This window comes from Vipera ursinii (assembly GCF_947247035.1).
Source record: "Vipera ursinii genome assembly, chromosome: 1".
Classification (NCBI taxonomy): Eukaryota; Metazoa; Chordata; class Lepidosauria; order Squamata; family Viperidae; genus Vipera; species Vipera ursinii.
This window is the reverse complement of record NC_139512.1, coordinates 157907461-157929531: the sequence shown is the minus strand read 5'-3', so window position 1 is coordinate 157929531 and position 22071 is coordinate 157907461. Positions and strand designations below refer to the sequence as shown.

Genomic DNA, 22071 nt, shown 5'->3' with positions numbered 1-22071 from the left:
CCAGCAAGAGATCAGTGAACAGGCTGCCTCATGAAGTTTGCTCCCTTTCAATGGAGGCTCCATAGTAAAGACATGCTAGATGGGGCATGGTAGTCGAGACAAGATCAGACACACTTTATACACCCACGTTTCCTAGGTACAAAATTAGTATGATTAAAATATCTGGATAGATTGTTACATGTTGTTTTGCTAGGCAAAAGGCCACAGCAGTGTGAAATTTAGAAAACTGAGCTTAAACTGAGTATTAATTCCCCAATTTCCATATGCTGCTTCTCAGTGGTGGGATTCAGATATGTGAACAACCAGTTCTCTATGAGGATGCTGCTTCCAGAAGTCCATTCTGGACTTAGGCAACCAAAAATTAGCTACCAGTTCTGCCAAAGTGGTGCAAACTGGCTGAATCCACTATATTGACTATATTGATCAAGCTTTTTTTTCTCTTTTATAATAGTTGAATAGTTGTTTGCACTAATTACCCCACTTCAGAAGTAGCTATTTCAGTTTTGGGTACTGATTTATCTACTACTTGTTTGCTTGCTATATGCCTGGAAAGACATTCCTCCCCTTTCTGGTATCCATGTGTGTACATGCACACAAGTCTGTATTTGCAGTGACAGGTAAACAATAATAAGTTCAGTCAAAATTCTTTTTTTCATTTTTTACATCCATTGAATTGTGGAGGGAGAGAGGGTGTTATAATCTCTTAAAGATATGTTCCTTCCATTAGATGCTATCACAAGAGACTAGATAGACTAGTAGACTAGATAGTAATCAGAGCACATAAGAAATTCCTGTCTAGGAATTCACAGGAAACACTTTGTTCCTTTGCATAAATGTCATGCCGGATTTGATTACATGAGCCAACAGTGACTCCTGGTGGTTAGTTTGATTACTTCAAAACCGGAGAACAGAGAACACTAGGAGACAAAGAAGCCATTTATGGATGGTTTAAAAGCAGAGCTTGAACCAGTGGGCACTCTATGATTCTGTGGAACTGGAGTTCCCCTTATCTCAACACCAACATATTCTTAATTTATCCCAGATTTACCCATCAATTCCCACAAAAACTAATACAGTATCAGCTTCTGTTTTATCTTGTGGGGATGAGGTACTAAGAGAGAGGGAGGGACTATACATCCCACCGTTCTCCGTTTCACTCTCTACTGTTATTCCATTAAAAATACTTGGACATATCAGGGATTAAAGAAAGCGGTGCTGAGTTACTGAGCTATGTTTCTAGAGTAGACTCAACTTTGCTAACTTCAAAATTTCTCAACTTTGCTAACTTCAAAACATGCTGGCTGAAGAATTGATGGAGTTGAAATCCACATATTTTGAAGTTGCTAAGGTTGAGAAACACTACTCTAGAGGGTTGATAACAGGACCATCTTTCATTTATTGCCCAAATTTTATTTTTTTTTCTCCTGATCTTGATTTCTTTCCTCTTTCTCATGAAATTTTCAGACACATCATATTTCTATCACCATATTATTCCAGATAATAATCTGTGATTTAGCTTAAGTCTTAAAAATCCTAGTAGGGTGTAGCAAAATCTGAGATTGTTAATTCGGGCAGTAACACGTGCTTCCAATATTATTCAGTAAGATTAACTAAGCTGGACTTGTTACTGGTGAACCTCTCTTTTTTGCTGCAAAATGTAGTAATATCTCTGTGTGTTTGGATTTCTTTTTCCTTAATGGTCTTTGCTGTTATTTTTATTATGTTGCTTTAATATTATTATAATATAATATTATTGTGTCTACAAGTGTACATCCAGTAGTTTTCTGGACTGCACCCTTATATTTTTTCTCAATCAGACCATAAAAGTATTGCAAGACTTAATTCAACAGATGTTAATTTTCCCTTATAGGGAAAAGCAATGACATCCAACATTTGGTTTTGTCACAAAAGGAGAGAGGAGAGAGAGGAACACATAAGAAAAAGAAGATGGAAACCTGTTAGAAAAAAGGTGGCAACCTTAGTTTCAACATATAAATGCTATTCACACTAGCATTAATTTTAAATATGCAGAAAGATTCCTCTAGTAATTTTACTAATTGATCTGCTACTGATATCTCACCCAAAACAAGGATCTGCACTGCTATAATCCTGTATTTAGCTCTGGGAAGGGGGGGAGTGGGCGGGTTTGGGGTGGGGGGGATTTGGGGATATATTGTAAAATCTTGTTTTTGTAAAACTCTTTAATAAAAAAAGGATCTGCACTGCAAAGAAATTTGTTCTTTATTTACATATTGAAATTCACCCCACGATTGAGGGCCATCGGGTTAGTTGCAATATTCACTGGATCCCTTAAGTCAGACATGTCAAACTCAAGGCCCATGGGCCAGATCCAGCCCATGATGTGTTTAGTTCTGTCCTGCAAGCAGACTAGTAGGAGGAGGTGATTGAGTAGTTACCTCCTTGCTTCTTTGGGTGTCTTGTCAGTGGCAGCAGTGCTAGCAGAGGGTGGACAGCATGAGCCTCATGAAGCTGTGTGGCAGCAGTAACCACAGGGGCAAGCGGGCACAGGTCTGTGATGACTCACAGTGGACCGGGTGGGTGTGGCTGGGAAGGCGTGGCCAGGTAGCTGCAGGGGTTCCATTGACTCGGGATGGCTGGATTGGCATAGAACAAGTCGCACCGGCCAACTCGACATGGGAACAACTTGGTGCCCCACAAGCTCCTAGCCTCCCCAAACTGCTGGCAGTGAAGCACATGTGTGCGCGCACACACTCACACTGATAAATACAATAAATATTTTATAAAAACCATGCAATGTCTGAAAATAACTACTATTTCAAAGCAAAGCTTTAGTGTTACTCTTAGCAATAAGCACTTAGACTTATATACCGCTTCACAGTGCTTTACAGCCCTCTCTAAACAGTTTACAGATTCAGCATCTTGCCCCCAATAATCTAGGTCCTCATTTTACCAAGCTTGGAAAGATGGAAGGATGAGTCAACCTTGAGCCTCATTAGGATTGAACTCCAGGCTATGGGGCAGAGTTAGCCTACAATACTACATTCTAATCACTGCGCCACCAGGGTTCTTAACTTCTTATCTCTTCTTGACGTGGCTTCATTTGACCTAGCTCTTAAAAATACCTGCTGGGTCCTATTTAGTTGTTTCTGATAGCAAACACAAGTGGTGAGCACAATGAGACTGAAATGTATATAGTGTTGGTCAGATCCAACACAGTATATTATATCCAGTTCTGGGCAGCAAATTTTAGGAAAGCCATTGATAATTGTAGTATATCAAGAGGAGGAAAGGAAGGGAGGGGAGGGGAAGGGAAGGGAGGGGAGGGGAGGAGAGGACTACATGGAGACATGTAGCTGTCTTCATTTAAAAGATGGAATGGATTTTTCAGAATTGTTCCAGAAGACACAATAAGAAAAAAAAGCATTTAAATAAAAGAAAACAGATTTTACTTTGACGTTAGGAAAACTCTCCTAACAATAGCAGCTGATCAACAATGGAACTAACAGTCTTAACAAGTGGTGTCATTGTTTTTTAAGCCAAAATTGGATGGCTATCTCTTGGGTATCCTATGGCAACATGTTTGTCAGCCTTGCGTGGCAAATCAGACAGGAAACACAAAGAGATGGGTTAATTCTACTTTTTTGTAAAGCTACACTGACAGAATCCTGCAAATCTGAAATTATATTTCTCCCCTCATCTATTTTACAGCCCAAGAAACTAGGGAAAATCTTTTGTGAAGCTCTTGCCCCACCCATTATCCAGCTATGGACTATGCTGTCTGTTATCTGATGGTTCCCCTGGCAGCATCTCTTGACCCAGTCTCCCAGGTTCATCCCCACATACCATTAGAATATTCCTGCACTGGGTGGAAGATTGGACCACGTGATGTGCAAGGTCCTTTACCTTCTATGACTCTGTAACAATGAAGCCACAAAAAGAAAAAGCCAGAATAATCAAGTTAATTCTGAGTTTGGGGGGGGGAAAAGGTCAAAAATATTTGTAACCTCACCCCAGCAGGAAAAAAATATAGTCCACTGAAGACTGAACAAGCTCATTCAGAAGGAAAGACAAACTGGAGCACCTCGGAGAAAAATATTCCTTCTGAATGGAATCCTGAGCAGTAAGATTCCCAATAGGAGATGAAAATACATTGCAAAATTGTATTACATATTCCACATGAAATTTTCCTAATAATTAAAAAAACCTGAAGTAGAATCTTTTGTTTTAAGATGAACTCTTGCTATAAAGCCAAGAAAATGGGTTCATGTAAGGAAGTTTTACATAGTAAAAAAAAAATGTGATAGTTGTAGTTCTAACCTCAGAACAATTAGGAAAAGTTAATTATTTGAGGACGAGGACAAGTACGGATATCATCTGCTCTACTCTTTGCAAATATCGTTTTATTCTTATTTGTTTCAAAGCTATTCAATAACTAAAAACGTCTGGGCGAAATTGCGTTGCTACTTTACCAAATACTGACCACAGACGGATAAACTTGTTCCCTGTTCAACACTCCCCTTATCTTTGTTTTTGTTTTTCTCAATAACTTGCTAAGATTACCTTCCCATCACAACAGACCACCCTCCAGATTTCTTCCAGGCAATGCCACTAATGGATTACTAGTCCAGACTAGATTAACTATGCAATAAACAGTGAAGGAAGCGCGCACCCACACGCACACGCACACACACACACACACACACACACACATACAAACTAGCAGTGTAAAAACAACTGAAGCAAAACCAAGTATTATGCCCTAGTGAAGGATGCTAGATACAGGCTGCTAAACACAAACGTATGACTCATGAGCAGCTGGCTTGTAAACAACTCAGCCAGCCTGCTGGATGTTGCTTTGAATGAATACTGATTGCTTTTTTGGTGGTGAATAGTCAGTGGAGGTGGAGAGGCGGGTAAAAAGACTGAAAGATGTTGGCAGCTTTCTTGCTAGCTAATTGTCTTTGTGGTGGTGATATCAGCACTTTAAAAAAAAATCCACATACTGAAAACAAAATAAACTTGCCCCAGACAGAATGATTCAGTCTAAATTCCAAACCGGTCAAATTATTTTGGTTCAAAGGTAGAGTACATTTGAAGAATATGAAATGGATCTGAAAAAGTGCCAGTAGGCACCTTTTTCTCCTGGCAATACTGAGCTCCTGGAAATGTAAAAAAGAAAAGAAAAGAAAAGAAAAGAAAAGAAAAGAAAAGAAAAGAAAAGAAAAAAAGAAAAGAAAAGAAAAACCCATGTCTTTCTCTCTTTTTTTGTATTTAGCATTAATGCTGTGTATTCAGAAATTCAGAACTGGATCTATTTTTTACACCCAGTTCAGATCGAACCTAAAGATTTTTACCATTTCTTTTGCAGTCTAAAGGAAGTATTTTCTGCTCATATTCTTTCAAGTATTTTTGAACTGCTCCAAATTGCTGTAGCAAGAAAGCACACCACTCACAACAAGCAATCATAAACCTATGTTTAATCAACATTAGGTTCCAGTCAAGAAGTGCAGAGCAGTAATAGAAAAAAATATAATTGACCCTAGGCACAACACCTCACTCCATTTTATTCCTGCTTGCCTTTAAATGACAAACAAATAACACAATGAATTGCCAAAATAATCTACTGACCTTTCACTAACTGAACACTAGATTTGCAGTGTGTACTTTAGTATTTCAAGAATAATTAGAAGCACTACTTCCAAATGGATGGCACATGACCCATTTTCTTCTCCAAGATTAGCGATTTGCATAAGTATTTCCTTTCCTTCCTCTACTAATAGATTACACTGCCTGTATCGTGACTTATACAGAGGATTCATGCAGCCGGTGCCTAAAATAGGATTACAGAAATCAAGCAAGCAATCTTGGAGCTGCGGATAATATCTAAATGTAGGATGTCCCTGAAATTCAAGAGCAATAACTTCTAGAGATGCAACTTTAGGAAAGGTTAAATATTAATTAATTAATTTGCTCACAATAATCTTTCCAAGTATATATCCCTACAATGCAGCAGCCCAGCCCACCTCGCAGGATTGTTGTGGCGGGGAAAACAGGAGGAAGAAGGAGAATTATGAGTTACTTATAAAGTAATAAAAGTGGGATAAAAATCTAATTTAAAGCTAAAATAATCTAAAGCCAAGATCTAGGTAAAAATCTAAAGCTCCCATCCTTGCCCAGCTCCTTGCCCATCTAGTACTTCAAAAGCATGAAAATGTGAGTAGATAAATAGGTACCACTTCGGTGAGAAGGTAACAGCGTTCCATGTTTCGCCGCAAGCGCTGCGCTGTGGCACGTAGTCGTGCTGGCCACATGACCGTGGAAATGTCTTTGGACAACGCTGGCTTCCTCAGCTAAGAAAGGGAGGTGAGCACCACCCCCTAGAGTCGCGTATGACTGGATAAGGGAAATCTTTACCTTTAAAAATCTAATAAATAAATGCAATAAGTAGTGTGGCCATTCACAAAAAGCATTATTTGGGGATATCAGATATCCTTGAAATGCTCAGAACTGATTAATTCATGTAAGCCACACCTGGGCTTGTGTTTGCCTTGTTGTCTGACCCGGCCACTCACAATGTCATGAGTGTAGAACAGGGGTGTCAAACTCAATTTCATTGAGGGCCGCATCAGCATTGCAGTTGCCCTCAAGGGGCCGGGTGGGTATGGCCTGGGTCGGCGTGGCCTACTGGGTGGGCGTGGTTACAGTGTGTATGGCCTACTGGGTGGGCATGGCCAGCTCTACATCATTCACATCAAGGGTGCCTATGGGGGCCTGGGCAGGAGTGGGACAGATCTGAGGGTCTCTGGCAGAAGGAGGGTCTCTGGGCCAGGGCCAAGGCAGTGGGGGCCGTTCCCTCACTGTTTCCAGGATGGCTTCGCGGGTCACATGAAACCACTTTGCGGGCCGGATCCAACCCCTGGGCCTTGTGTTTGACATGTCTGGTGTAGAAAGAGACAGCATAGCCTTCTATCCACATGCAGCCCACTGCAAATGCACCCCTGGTCATGTTTTGAAGCTCTCCTTCAACAGTACTTTTTCTATCCTGAGCTGTCTTCTCTCCTGACCTTCGGAGTGGTTTGATTTACCTACTTCATTCTAGTCTAATGACCTTCTCAGCACTCGCCTGCAATACCAACCACCGTCCTATATAGCTGTAAAAACAACCCGGGTTTCAGGCCCGGGCACAGCACGGAGACGGCATTGGTCGCGCTGGTGAATGATCTCTGGAGGGCTCGGGACAGAGGGCATTCCTCTGTTCTAGTCCTATTAGACCTCTCGGCGGCTTTCGATACCATCGACCATGGTATCTTGCTGCGGCGTCTCAGGGGATTGGGAGTGGGAGGCACGGTTTTACAGTGGTTCTCCTCCTATCTCTTGGGACGTTCGCAGTCGGTGTTGGCAGGGGGGCAGAGGTCGACCGCGAGGTCTCTCATTTGTGGAGTTCCTCAGGGGTCGGTCCTCTCGCCTCTCCTGTTCAACATCTACATGAAGCCGCTGGGTGAGATCATTCGTGGCTTTGGAGTTGGGTATCATCAGTACGCTGATGATACCCAACTTTTCTTTTCGACCCCAAACCACCCCAGTGATGCCCTCAACGTGATGTCCCGTTGCCTGGAGGCGGTTCGGGTCTGGATGGGGAGGAACAGACTTCAACTCAACCCCGACAAGACTGAGTGGCTTTGCATACCTTCATCCCGGGTTTATTCGGACATTCCACCTCTGGCTATGGGGGGTGAACTATTACCCCCCGTAGATAGGGCTCGCAACTTGGGAGTCCTCCTAGATTCACGGCTCACCTTAGAAGACCACATAGGAGCTGTGACTAGGGGGGCCTTCGCCCAGGTTCGCCTGGTGCGCCAGTTGCGGCCCTATCTTAGCCGGGATGATTTGTGCACGGTCACTCATGCGCTCGTGTCCTCTCGTCTGGACTACTGCAACGCTCTCTACATGGGGCTGCCCTTGAGGACCACCCGGAAGCTCCAACTGGTACAGAATGCAGCCGCGAGAGTGGTGTTGGGAGTCTCCCGATACTCCCACGTTACACCTCTGCTCCGTGAGCTGCATTGGTTGCCAGTTGTCTTCCGGGTGAGATTCAAGGTACTGGTAACGGTGTTTAAAGCCCTCCATGGCATGGGGCCGGAGTACCTTAGGGAACATCTGCTGACGGCATCAAGCTCCCTGCGCCCTGTGCGTTCCCACAGAGAGGGCCTCCTCAGGGTGCCACCGATCAGAGAATGTCGATTGGTGGCCCCCAGGGGGAGATCCTTCTCTGTGGGCGCTCCGGAGCTGTGGAATCAGCTACCGGTAGAGCTCCGGATGGCGCCCGATCTTCGCTCCTTTCGTCGCGATCTCAAGACATTTTTGTTTGTACAAGCTGGCCTAGCCTGATGGGGATCGGTGGGGTTGTTTTATTTTTGGTCTTTTAATTTTATCTCGGGGTTTTTTAGAACTGTACTTCTATTGTTTTTAATTAGGGCAATTGTTTAATCACCTTTTAATGTTTGTATTGGCTATTTTATTCTGCCCTGTGAACCGCCCTGAGTCCTCAGGGAGAAGGGCGGTATATAAATGTTATTAAATTAAATTAAATTAAATTAAAATTACAGTGCAGGCATAATGGCACGAAGGCTGGATTCACAGTGCATCAACTAATCTCTTTGCTTGTGTGAACGTAGGACATTGGTTTCTCGTTGCCATTCTCAGTGCAATGAGGGAATGAAGGCATGCTCTTGTTTTGCTTTAATCATTGCAGCACAAAAAAGAGAGAGAGAGAAAAGGATGGCTGGGCTAGTGTCAAAAGAGAGCGTGTAGAAAAGTGGTGGGAAGACATCCATGTGTATAACCGTCTGTAAAAGCAAAAGGAAAGAAAAGAGACTAGCAAAGGGACAGCAATCCTTAGAAAGAGAAGGCAGGTGGGCACAGGTAGACCTGCTCACAGGTGAGCTAGCTGGGGAATGGGATTATCCTCTCCAGGTGGAAGAAAGAGGGGGGTGTCCAAGGGGAACCTCTCGTGGCCATAGTCCAGAATAAGCACCAACCCAACCCCATTGTCAAACCTCTGCAACGTGGATTGGCTTAAGGCAGACATGTCAAACACAAGGCCCGGGGGCCAGATCCGGCCCGCAGAGTGGTTTCATGTGGCCCGTGAAGCCATCCTGGAAACAGTGAGGGAATGGCCCCCGCTGCCTTGGTTCTGGCCCAGAGACCCTCCTTCCGCCAGAGACCCTCAGATCTGTCCCACTCCTGCCCAGGCCCCCATAGGCACCCTTGATGCGAACGATGTAGAGCTGGCCACGCCCACCCAGTAGGCCATACGCACTCTAGCCACACCCACCCAGTAGGCCACGCCCACCCAGACCACACCCACCCGGCCCCCTGAGGGCAACCGCAATGCTGATGCGGCCCTCAGTGAAATTGAGTTTGACACCCCTGGCTTAAGGAAAAGCCAAGGACAGCTCAGTCTGCCAATGGTCAGTTTGCCCTTAAATAAAGGGCTTTGTCCCTACTGCACACAGATTAAGTAAAATTAAAAATCTTTATGAATTGTCACTCAGATGTTTTGCATTCTAATCTGTCTTTGAAATTCTTTGTTCTTCAGGTCACTGCCCAAAGGAGAAGAGACAGCAGAATGTTGCTCTTCTATTACAAGTGACAGAATATAAATTATTTTCTAAGAAAAGGCAACTGAGACAAATTTCCAACTGCCGCAGATACTGAGTCCTTTTATAGAAACCTATCCCAGAAAGATAAATTTAAAAACCACTAGGATTTCCATTTCTGATTGTCTCCATATATTAAGATAATAATAATAATAATAATAATAATAATAATAATAATAATAATAATAATAATAATAATAATAATAATAAAGTTGGAAGGGACCTTGGAGGTCATCTAGTCCAACCCCCTGCTCAGGCAGGAAACCTTATACCATTTCAGGCAAATGGCTGTCCAGTCTCTTCTTAAAAACCTCCAGTGCTGGAGCATTCACAGCTTCTGGAGGCAGGTTGTTCCACTGGTTAATTGTTCTAACTGTCAGGAAGTTTCTCCTTAGTTCTAGGTTGCTTCTCTCCTTGATTAGTTTCCATCTGTTGCTTCTTCTCCTGCCTTCAGGTGCTTTGGAGAATAGCTTGGCTCCCTCTTCTTTGTGGCAGCCCCTGAGATATTGGAACACTGCTATCATGTCACCCCTCACCCTTCTCTTCGTTAAACTACACATACCCAATTCCTGCAACCGTTCCCTATATGTTTTAGCCTCCAGCCCCCTAATCATCTTTGTTGCTCTTCGTATCTTTGTAATTACCCACAATAGGCAAATAAAATGTCTTCAGCTCGGTAACATTCCTACGAATACGTACATGACTGCATACAAACATCACACCTTAACACCTGAAATATTATCGTGTTTCCATATAGTTCCTATTCTCCACAACTTCTCCATCTGGACAACACTATGACATTTTAAATAAAAATAAAACTAGACACATGGAGACAACATCCTAGCAAAATTCTACTCGGAATTCAATAAATTTGACCATACAATCAACTTAGGTTTGAATTAAATTGTGCAAATGGGTCACTTCCTAGAAACTACCATGGCATACACAGAAAGGAAATAAAAACACCAGATTAGATCCTTGTACCTTTTTGCTCGAAATACACAAGAATTCAACTTCTACTGACATCCCACATATAACAACCCAATCTGTTCAGACTTGTCAGACTCACAAGTTAAGGATTTAAATCAGACATTTCTCAAAGTACAGCACCTACCCAACATTTATTTTTTATTTTTTTTAAAAAAGAGGGCTCACTGGTATTTATGAAAGATCTAAAGAAAATAATCAGGAAAGAAAACAGAATGTCGCTTGTCACTCTTCAACTAAAACACAGTCAGACATATCCTCAATGACCTGCAGCCCATCCTGCACAATTACAGGTCTGTTTTGTAAGGCCTGAATGATAGGGCTACACTTGTTTATAGCCCCCCCCCCACACACACACACACAAAGCTACTCAGCAATAGCAGCAGATCATATGAAATGTGGGACATGGGAACCAGACCCTATAATTGAAGAAGATATCACTGTGTCCCAAGACCTACTCAGGCAGCAGTATTAGAAGACCTAACATCACCCACAAGGTAAGACTTATGTATATTATTATGTACACAAAAATGTGAAGTCACAGCTGCCAGTTCTTTAGCTGGCCTTGAACACTGAACTCTTCCCAAGAACCTGGATGTTGTGATGCATTGGTATAGCACAGGGGTAGGCAACCTTGGCTCTTTTATGACTCGTGGACTTCAACTCCCAGAATTCCTGAGCTAGCACAGCTCAGCTTGGAAACCTCTCCCTTTCCCCTCAGCATGGCTGGCTCAGGAATTCTGGGAGTTGAAGTCCACGAGTCATAAAAGAGCCAAGGTTGCCCACCCCTGGTATGTGCAGATCCAAAACATGTGGCCTTTTAACTTGACAGATAAAAATTTTGTCAATGCACAGATTTTCAAAGTGCCTTCTAAGATTTTTTTGGGGTATTGCATTGAGTGTGCTGATAAGCACTCAATGGCCATTTTATGCCATAATAATTCCAATTTAAAATGCAGAGCTTGGTATTTTATGATCTTCTGAAATTCTTTATCTTCTATTCTGCTATTCCCCTGGTATTACCACATCAGTTATCCACACTTTTTCTTTTCAATTACAGTTGTAGCTAGTGTGCTATGAGTCAAACCTTTATTAGTCTGTATTTAGAAATCCCACAGTATTTTAATTTTTCAACTATGTGTTCCCACTAATTTTTCATTACTGCTCCATGATCATTTTTACAGATGTTCCAGTGAAGTATTTTGATGACCTTGTTGTGTCACTGTTTATAACCCCTATGTGCAATATTGGACGAGCTGAGTATATGGACTGCTGCTTCTTTTGCTTCTTTGCATTTTACATCATGGCAGAAAGTGAAGAAGAACTAAAGAGCCCCTTGTTGCGGGTGAAGAAGGAGAGTTGAAAACTTGGGTTGAAACTAAACATTAAGAAAACCAAGATCATGGCATCCGGCCCTCTCAATTCCTGGCAAATAGATGGGGAAGAAATGGAGGTAGTAACAGATTTTGTTTTCCTGGGCTCCAAGATCACTGTAGACGGGGACTGTAGCCAAGAAATTAAAAGACGCTTGCTCCTTGGGAGGAAAGCCATGGCAAATCTAGACAGCACACTAAAAAGCAGAGACATCACCCTGCCAACAAAAGTGCGTATAGTCAAGGCTATGGTCTTCCCAGTTGCAATGTATGGCAGTGAAAGTTGGACCATAAGAAAGGCTGAGCGCCAAAGAATTGAAGCCTATGAACTATGGTGCTGGAGAAGACTCCTGCGAGTCCCTTGGACTGCAAGGCGATCAAACCGGTCAGTCCTAGAGGAGATCAACCCTGACTGCTCTTTAGAAGGCCAGATCCTGAAGCTGAAACTCAAATACTTTGGCCACCCAATGAGAAGGAAGGACTCACTGGAGAAGAGCCTAATGCTGGGAAAGATTGAGGGCAAGAGAAGAAGGGGACGACAGAGAACGAGGTGGCTGGATGGAGTCACTGAAGCAGGAGGCGTGAGCTTAAATGGACTCCAGAAGATGGTAGAGGACAGGAAGGCCTGGAGGAACGTTGTCCATAGGGTCGCGATGGGTCGGACACGACTTCGCAACTAACAACATGATTTTTTTTTCAGTTCTGCTCTTGTGCAGCCAAAATCAAGCCGCCAGTTTCTTTTTTTTAATGTTCCAATTGTAAGCCATTACCAGGTTCAATCTTTATCCTCTTTTCCCTTGATCTTTTGTGGAAATAGTCCAGGGAATGCTTTTCCTTACCATTACATTCTGTTCATGCTTTCATTAGATTATTTTGAAATTCACTGGTTTCCTGTACATTTAAAATGTTCCCATTTTTAACCTGCATCAATAGTTACTCTATGTTATGTTACGGCCAAGATAACCTTTTCGGCCACTTTCCCTTCCAGTTTGATATAAAAGAAATATTATAAATTAAGTTTTTGTTCTTGCATCTAAAGGTCCTGAACGAAGTAATGATTGGCGTCAAGTAGGTTACCTCTTTTCCTAAAGGAGCCTTGGTGGAGAAGTGGGCTAATGCCTCCTTAAGTAACACCAGCTGCCTGCAATTAGTGCAGGTTCGCATCCCACCAGGCTCAAGGTTGACTCAGCCTTCCATCCTTCTGAGGTAGGTAAAATGAGGATCCAGATTGTTGGGGGCAATTAAGCTGACTTTGTAATAATGCCGCTTGGGGAGGTGAAAGCCCTAATAAGCAGGCATATACATAGAATGAAGGCTACTGCTAAGCACATTGATTTGTGCTTAAATTGTAAGCTGCCCTGAGTCTTCGGAGAAGGGCGGGATATAAATGGGATTTAAAAAAAAGTTTTGGGGGTCACTCACTAAACATGTTTTTCTCTTTCAGATCAACCTTTTCTGGTTGCTGTTTAGTCCAAACCTCCCGGTGCACTTTGCATCTGCAGTCAAAAGGCATCTCCTGAGCCCGAGGACCAAGTCTGAGTCAACAGGGAGAGAAGAAGAGCAAGAACAGGCTCAAAACAAACTGGGGAGATGAGTTGCCGTCAGGAAAGCTGAAATGAGATACTGCCTTGAAGGGAGTGCAGCCAGTATGAAGCAGGTTAGGTGAGCGGGGCAGGGAAGTCAGCAGAATTAAGGAGGAATTCAAAAGCCTGGTTTTAAGATCAAAATTATACCAAGGAAAGGATGTGACAGCTGAAGAACAACTCCCAAGCTTTGTTACTACTAGCTTTCCCATCCCAGTAACTTGCAATAAAGCAAGATGGTCCCGGAAAAATCACCCAATTGTCCTAGCCAACTGGGGGGGGGAGTATTTCTAAACCACATCATCCCCCCCCACACACACACACACACGTCTTTTCCCAAACAGTATTCTCTTTCTACAGTTGTGTGAGAAAGAAGTTTGCCAAAACAAAAAGCCTCTAAGAAAGCCACCTACCCCAAATTAGCATTCTTTACACACTAGGACCATGGGAAGCATTGACTTGACTACATTGACTTCAGGAAGCACCGCACCGCAACGGGGCCCCGATGCTGCAAGCTCACTTTTGAACAAAAGGCGGGCGCGATAAGAAGACGGGGAGGTAGATTTTTTATTATTATTATTATTATTATTCTGTCTTAATTTCTTACAGGCTAACTTGGCTTTCTCCGTTAGCAGCTGTCGCAACAAGTCGGTTCTCCCGCACAGGTATGTCTCTTTCTTCTGAGGATTTCGGAGGATGTGCGCTGGCTCAGTGTTGTGGCTTTTAATTACTGTTTTGCTGGGGTCGGTGATTGAAGAGCCTGGCGCCTAGGTGCGATTAAACCCGTCTCCTCCGCTCTTCAGTGGCACCATCTGACCGCTAGGTGGCGCTAAAGGGTAAGGCCAAGAACGCAGCCACCTACCGGTCCCTCGCGAGTCCATGTTTTCCTAAAGTGGGGACGACCGAGTGGGCGTTAAATCCCGACTAAATCCCCCCTCCTCCTCCTCCTCACGCGCCATAAGAAGCGTTTGACTGAAAGCCCTGTCATTCTACGGGAGGATGGGCAAATGTTAGCCGGGATGATGAGAGAGATAAACCAAGATTTCTGGAGGGCGCCAGGTAGGTGAAGCCTGGATTACCGTAGGCGACTCTGATCTTTCTTTCGTTTTGTAAGCACTTGCCTTGCCTTTCCCCCCCCCAAAAAAATATTCTCTACACAGGCACAAAAACCCCGCCTTCTCACACCCGCCGCGTTGCAGGTTGCGGTTTGGGAAGAAAACGGGTAGGGCTGCTGGATGTTTGGCGTGGAGCGGGATCAAAGCTGCAACTGCTGAAGTTTGTCCCAAAGGTGTTTTGGGTTTTTTTTTAAAAAAAAAAGCAACTGGGCGTTCTTTTCTTTCTTCTTCTTTCCTTTGAAAATGTTTCTCTTCTCGAGAACGAAACGTTTTCAAGGGGGGAGGGTCGAATTAAAGAAGTCCTGTTGCTTTTGGGAAAAAAAATACACCTTTGGGACGACCACGACTTGGAAGACTGAGTCTTCACGGACCTAAGAAAAGGAACAAAAAAACAAACAAACCCCTAAGATCTTAAGAGAGAGACGTCGTTTCCCAAACGGGCAAAACAGGGCCGTGATTTCCAAATCCTCTTTTCTCCCGAAGCACCTTAAGAGTTCAGTTTAGGGACTTCATAATCTCCCGCACCGGGGACAGCACCCTCGGTATAAAGAGACGCGCGACAAAAGACGTCCCGAAGATCTTTTTTTTTTTTCCCCTCGCACGTGGTGCCGTTTGAGTAATACGGGTTTGGCGACGACGGCTGGCGAGGGATCCCAGCGACGAGGTTGCCAACGGGATCCTAAGCTAAGGAGTCGGCTCCTCCAAACTAAACTTTACTGCTTTGGCTTGATCTGACCCTGACTCGTTCATCTCTTCAAAACCAAATCGTGCAAAAGCTTTCAAAGGCAGCTCGGCAAAAAGAGCCCAAACAATGCTCTTTCTTTTCTGGTTTAATTAAGCCTCCCTTTCCCCGGAGCTCCCGGAGATGGGAGCTCTCTCTCTCTCTCTCTCTCTCGGTATTTCCCCCATCCCATCCCATCCCATCCCATCCCCCACCCGCGCCGCTTTCCCCTCCCTTCCCAGCGCGTGTCATCTGCGAGGCGCCTCCACCGCCCCGGGGATCCAAAGATTAGAAGCCAGGAGGAGGAGGAGGCAGGGAGGGCCGAGGGAAAGAAAAGAGAAAGAAGACAACGAGGGCGAAGGGCCGGATTGGCTGTTGCTAGGTGACGTAGCCCGCGCTCATGTGACTGGTGTTAAATGCCCACCTGGCAGCATCCAGGAGCCGCAGACAATCGTAAAAGCCGCTGCTGGGGAGCCGGGGCTGGAGCATCGCTGCGATCTTGCTGCCCGGGGGTGGATCGCCTCTGCCTTTTAAGAAGCCCCAAAACTGGAGCCGAGCCGGGCGGCGATGGCAACTTTCTGCCCTCTTCCTCCCGCAACTCAGGCGGTGCCGGCGGCGGCCAGCCCTAGGGATCTCCAGTGATCTCTCCTCTTTTTTTTTTTTTCCTTGGAAACCCTCCCCCCCCCCCCCACCCCCAGCCCCGGCGAAGGGGAAGAGGGCAAGACTTTGCGGCTCGGCCTGTGGCGGATAGGAAATTCCGAGTTAGTTTCCCTCCCTGCTGCTCGCGATCCTGTACTCTTGGAGCGAGCGAGCGAGGGTGGGAGCGAGCGAGCGAGCGAGCGACGGAGGGTGGGCGGGAGGGAGAGGGGCGGGGATAGAGGACCAGGATGACTGGAGTCTTTGACAGCCTTGTTTCAGATATGCATTCAAACCAGATTACCTCCAGCAGTTACCAGCAGCAGCACCACAGCTTGCATAAGCCCCAGGAATCTCCCACTCTGCCTGTGTCAACCGCCACGGACAGCAGCTACTACACAAACCAGCAACAGCACAGCGGTGGAGGAGGCGGAGGAGGCGGCACAAATAGCAACGGAAGCAGTGGGTCGCCCTACGCCCAGATGGGCTCTTACCAGTACCATCCCAATGGCATCAGCGCAGTGCCCTACTCCACCAAAGCTGGGAATTACGATCTGGGATATTCCACCTCCTACAGCTCCTATACGACCTACGGGACAAGGACGCCCCCAATCAACAATGACCCAGGTAAGACTCTTGGGCACAGGGGAGATGGGGTGAGGGAGTTCCTAATAAAATATGGTGTTCTCCCCCTTTTTTCCTTCTGATTTGTTAAGGCTGAATTATTTATTTAGGAATGGGGGGTGGAGTAGAGAGCTTGCTCAAATAGCTCCTGCATGGCATGGTGGCATTGAGATCTTTTGTCCCATCTTTGCAGAGCAAGGCACTAACTGTATTGCCGTATTTCATTCCTAGCCAAGTATGGAGGCTCCAGGGCTCATCCAAAAAAAAATGGGGCGTATATTGCTGGAATCAGATTATTCACCCATTTTCCTTTCTTGCAACAGAAAAAGAAGAGGGCGAGCCGGAGATCCGAATAGTTAATGGGAAGCCAAAGAAAGTGAGAAAGCCGAGAACCATCTATTCCAGTTTTCAGTTGGCAGCCTTACAGAGACGCTTCCAGAAGACCCAATATCTGGCATTGCCTGAGAGAGCTGAGTTGGCAGCTTCACTAGGCCTCACCCAAACTCAGGTAAGAAGACACCAGAAGAGTGTCTGGGAGCAATTTACTTAACCAGATCAGTGAAATACCTATGCTTCGTGCCAAGTTTGGTGCAGGTTTTGCTCTTGGCTAGTAGTTCTCAATGTGAGTGCAGCTTGCTCAAATCCAGCTAATTTGGGTCAGCTTATAGTCCAAGGTATTGTGCCAGTCCAGCAATGGAGTTAATTCAACAAACAGATTAGGAGTCTTAGCTGAAGACAACGCCAAGAGCACCAGGTGGGATCTCCCATCTCCCTCTTTGTGCAGACTCATGGAGGCAAAAGTGCCGTAATATCAGGGTAACTTAATGCCAGGATCTTTCATCGACTCTTGTTTGAAATTAAATGTGACCAGCACATTTTCTTTCAGTCCAGACAGCTTGTCCTCCCCCCTTTCAAGTTCTTTCTGGATCCATAGTTGGATCCAGTCCCGTGACATTTTTTATTATTAAATCCCATGATTAGGGAGGTCAGACTGGAATAAAAACCCAGAAAGGTTATTCCATGGATTTTGCCAACTCGAAAAGCAGGTTCTTGGAGATAATCTCAATTTGTGCCTATGGAAGATGCTGAAGAGCCATCATTCTTCACATTGCCTTATCTGGGCAGATTCTCTACCTTGGCGGCCTCAAGTATTTCTGGGGAACATCCCAGCAGTATTGTCCCTCCTCTCCCCCCCCCCCCCCCGCAAAGAATTCACTAAGCCAAGTATTTGCTGCAGAGCTTGCAAAATAATAGAAGACCTTTCTTGATCAAAATTCCCTTGATCAAACTCCTTGCCCTGTTGTAACCTCTTCTGACTGCCCCCAACTGATCTGTGAGTTTCCCTGGCCTTCAAACGTCTGTTTTGGGGGACCTCTTAGCCACAGATCTTGGGGTCGACAATACTCCCTGCCTGGCATAAACAACAAGTCAGGTGGGCCTTGCAAACCGCTAGCAAAAAACAAAAAACAAAACCCGGGGGAATTTGGTACCCTCCCTACTCAGAGCAGGGCCGGCAGGATGGGAGAATCCTGGAAGTTGAAGGGCCTGCAGGGCAGAAGGGCAATTGTTGTGGGCATTTGTGTGTATTTTAGAATGGTTAGAAAACGTCGGGGCTGTTAAATGCCTCCCGCTCATCCCCGCTTTTTCCCCTCCTTCTCTTTGGCAAGGTGAAGATCTGGTTCCAGAACCGCCGATCCAAGTTCAAGAAGATGTGGAAAAGCGGGGAGATCCCGGGAGAGCAGCAACGCGGCGGCAGCTCCTCTCCTCCTTGCGCCTCGCCTCCTGCTTCAGCCACCCTCGCCTGGGACTTTGCTCCCCACCCGCAGCGAATGAGCGGCGGCGGCGGCGGCGGCGGCGGCAGCGGGAGCAGCGGCGGCTCGAGCCCCGGCACTCCCAGCGGAGCCGCTGCTTTCCTGGGTAACTACTCGTGGTATCACCAGGCGTCCGGCGCCGCGGCTTCCCATCTGCCAGGAGCCTCCCCGATCCTGCAGCAAGGGCAGTCTCACCAGCATCACCCCCACCTTCACCATGCCCATCACCACGGCGCGGCCGTCAGCGCAGGGACTATTTTCTAACCCCAGCCCGTGCACCCAATCTGCTCTCCGAGGGACTGTCCAGGGTGGAGAAGGAAGCCTTTTTCTGTTCCGCTGGGCAGAGGTGTACCCCCTTTCCCCCCACCCCCCACCCCCGGTGCTTTGGGAAAGAGTCCACAATTCTTCCCCACCCGAAAACATCTCAGCCGCGGCGCCCGCCCGACTTGGTGGTGCCAAACGGGACAAGCGCCTTGAAACTTCAGCGAATAACCCCTGAAGTTTTTGGACTCAGTCAGAATCTAGATCCCTTCCCCCCTCCCCGCCCAAACCTCGGCTTAGAATGAGACTCACCCAGTCGGTGACTCTAGAGTCGCTGACAACGTCCTTATTGACAAGCGTGAAATCCGGGCAGAGCTGTGGTCACACCTTTGGTCAAAAGCTCTCAAAGGATTGTTTTTCTCCTTCAGGGTTTGCTGACCACCCGCCCCATCACCTCGACTTAAATCTTTTATACCAATCCCTTTTTTTCCCCACCAGCTTTACCTTCTCCGTTACCCCGCCTAGTCTGCAGCAAATCAGACGTTAAAAACTGTGCACACGGCGCGAGCACAGATCAACTTTACTCCCATTTTTCATCAGATCGCTAGTGCAAAATTTCTTATTTAATTTTGTTTATTTTTTTATACGTTTTTATAGGTGCCTTTGCAGATGACCTCATTTTGATGTTGGGGGGGGGAAAGATAAATAATTTTTATATGTAGATATTTAAAATGGAAAAAGAAACCCAGCTGTGTTTAAATTATCTTTTTTTAAAGTTTGCAGGACTTTTTCTTCGCAAGAAAAAGATATAAATATATACATACATACATATATATATATGTTTGTAATAGAGTTGTTTGTGCTAATTCTCCCCAACTTCTTTGCCTTAAAAAAGAGGAAGGGCAGTTTTATTGGACAGGCTACATTTGTTCATGTTTTGTGAACCAATAATTTCCCCCTCTTTTCTCTCCAGGCAGCTTCCGTACGTTTTCTTTGTTATTCTGTTTTATTCCTTTCATTACCACAAAGTACAAGCTACTGAATTTTCCCAATTCGTAGTTTAAAAACCTTCAAAACGTGTTGTTGTTTTTTTTTAAAAAAAATGTATGTTCTTGGTTATTTATTACAAAAACCAAACAAACAAACAAAAAAATCACTCAATGTTCCTTTTACAATACGAAGAGATTATTTAAATAAATTATTGTTTGCACCGTACTTGGTCCCCTCAGTCGTTTTCTTGGAGAGTCGTTTTTTCTGTCTTGTCTTCTGACGGTTTCATCTAAGGGCAGACTCTGTGCTGAGTGAGAAGCCCCCCCCCCTCCGGCCTGCTGAAGTTGGAGGCGCCTATTTTCTTCCTTCATTTTTCCCAGAACGAAATCTAGTTGTTCCTGCTCCTCGCCAATTAGCTCCTTTCGTGGAACCCGCCGTCCCTCAGGCAGAGAAGGCGCACTTTTGTCTATTCTCTCCGCTCTCCGCTCCGACGAGCCGATTCTGGGCGGCCTTCCGGCTTCTCCAGCGCTGCACTTGTTGAACGGCGGCGTCAGGCGTTCATTCCTGAAGGGGATTTAAGAGCCGCCAGGGCACAAATGCAGGGGAGCCCAGCCGGGGTCGCGCCGACTGCCAGCGGCATTGTCCCGCGCGCACACAAACGCGCGCGCGCGCCTGCACACACACACACACACACACACACACACACACACGCCCGCCGGCCCCGAGGCAAGAGGACCGCGACAGCCTTCCCTCGGCAGCCCAGCCTGAATCACTCAGCGCTCCTTCTCGCTCGCCTAGACTCGGCCCCACCCCACTGCGATCTGGCGCCACTAGACGTGGAGGCAAGCCGGACGGGCTCCTGGCGGCTTCCCGCGCTACAATCCCGACAGTGTGACGGCGGCTCCCGGAGCTGCTGGGAACCGGCCTCCCTCGTGATCGGGCCCCCTTCCCCCGCCGCCGCCTCCCCCCCCCCCCAGGCCTCAGCAGCAAAGAGAAGGGAGTCCCGCCGAAGCTTGGCCCTGTTTGGGCGCTTGGCCGTCTCCACCAACAAACCTCGAGGAATGAGGCGGCGGCTGGCTTTGCGGGAGGCTTTCTTTATGAACAAATGTGACACCTCCCCTTTACCTGAGGCACACCCAGAGGCACGGGATGCTGGACTGCAGCAGATCTGGGAAACAGCCTTTGAACGCCGTAGTTGCCCCGTGTTGGCTTCCCGGCTGGTTATTCACATTTTTTCTCCCAATTCGCAGGCTTTTCCCTAGATGAAGGTGACACTCTTCTACTGCTGATAATACACTTACTCGCTGCACTTGTATTCAAATCCAGCACAGGGGTATACCGTCTTTAAAGGCAATGCAGTATTATCGGCATTTTGTCTCCCCGCCCAAAAGTTCACAAATTGTTAGTTTATGCCACAATGAATCTGTTCGTTGGATGCTGGGACAATCGGGAAATTTAACACCGAAGAGCTTAATTTTGGCTCACTATTTGGCAGGAGAGGCCAAGGGATGGCCTCTCACTGCTTTCTCTTCACAATACAGGTTGCTGCTGTCCAGTCTGAGCCCTCAAATAAAATGCGAGTCTCTTTTAAGGTTCCTTCAAGGTTCAAGGTCTTAAGAAATATTTTACCAGCACCAGGCAAACTAAGGCACCATCAGCTTGGGTTCTGCTGGGGTCTTCTGGGGAAGATGCTTCTTCAGGCGGCCTCCGTTCTTTCTTTATGATTATTATCCCTTTCCTTAGGTTGACCCTTTGGACATGTATTTAGTACTTATTTCTTAACATTTCAAATAACTGTTAAAAATGAAGTCCAGAGTTACTTATACAATTACTTGCTGAATATCTGCTTGGTTTTGGAGACAAATCTGATCGCTGACCCTAAATATAGGTATATGAATAGATTTCCCCATCGCTTCCAGTTCCCCCACAACTACCCCTGGCTGTGTTGCTTCAATGTTTTAAGAGAAGAATGTCCCTCTTCTTTTTCTGATGACAGGCATGATGGATTTGAGAGCCTGCATAGGAGCAGGAACAAGGGTTTCACTCAGTGTAAACTTTTACCCCTGCTAGTACCTTTTCTGGGTATTAAACTTCGATTCCTATAATCCCCAGCCACAGACAGAATAAAGAAGGTTGGAGTTTAAGATGTAAGAAAAGCATTAGGTGGAAGACTCCTCCTTTTTAAAGGCAAATTTGGGGATCCTGTTGTATAAGTCTCTCTCTCTCTCTCTCTCTCTCTCTCTCTCTCTCTCTCTCTCTCTCTCTCTCTCTCTCTCTCTCTCTCTCTCTCTCTCTCTCTCTCTCTCTCTCTCTCTCTTTCTTTCTTTTT

General features: G+C 45.7%; 1 protein-coding gene across 1 annotated transcript; it reads left to right on the top strand.

Moving 5' to 3' along the window:
• Positions 1-16307: 16307 nt before the first annotated feature.
• On the top strand, positions 16308-18755 carry DLX2 (distal-less homeobox 2; the record flags this gene model as incomplete). Its single annotated transcript, XM_083348380.1, has 3 exons — positions 16308-16683; positions 17004-17188; positions 18348-18755. The coding sequence occupies 3 exons, from the start codon at positions 16308-16310 to the stop codon at positions 18753-18755; spliced, it is 969 nt and encodes a 322-aa protein (XP_083204506.1).
• Between the last annotated feature and the right edge of the window lie 3316 nt (positions 18756-22071).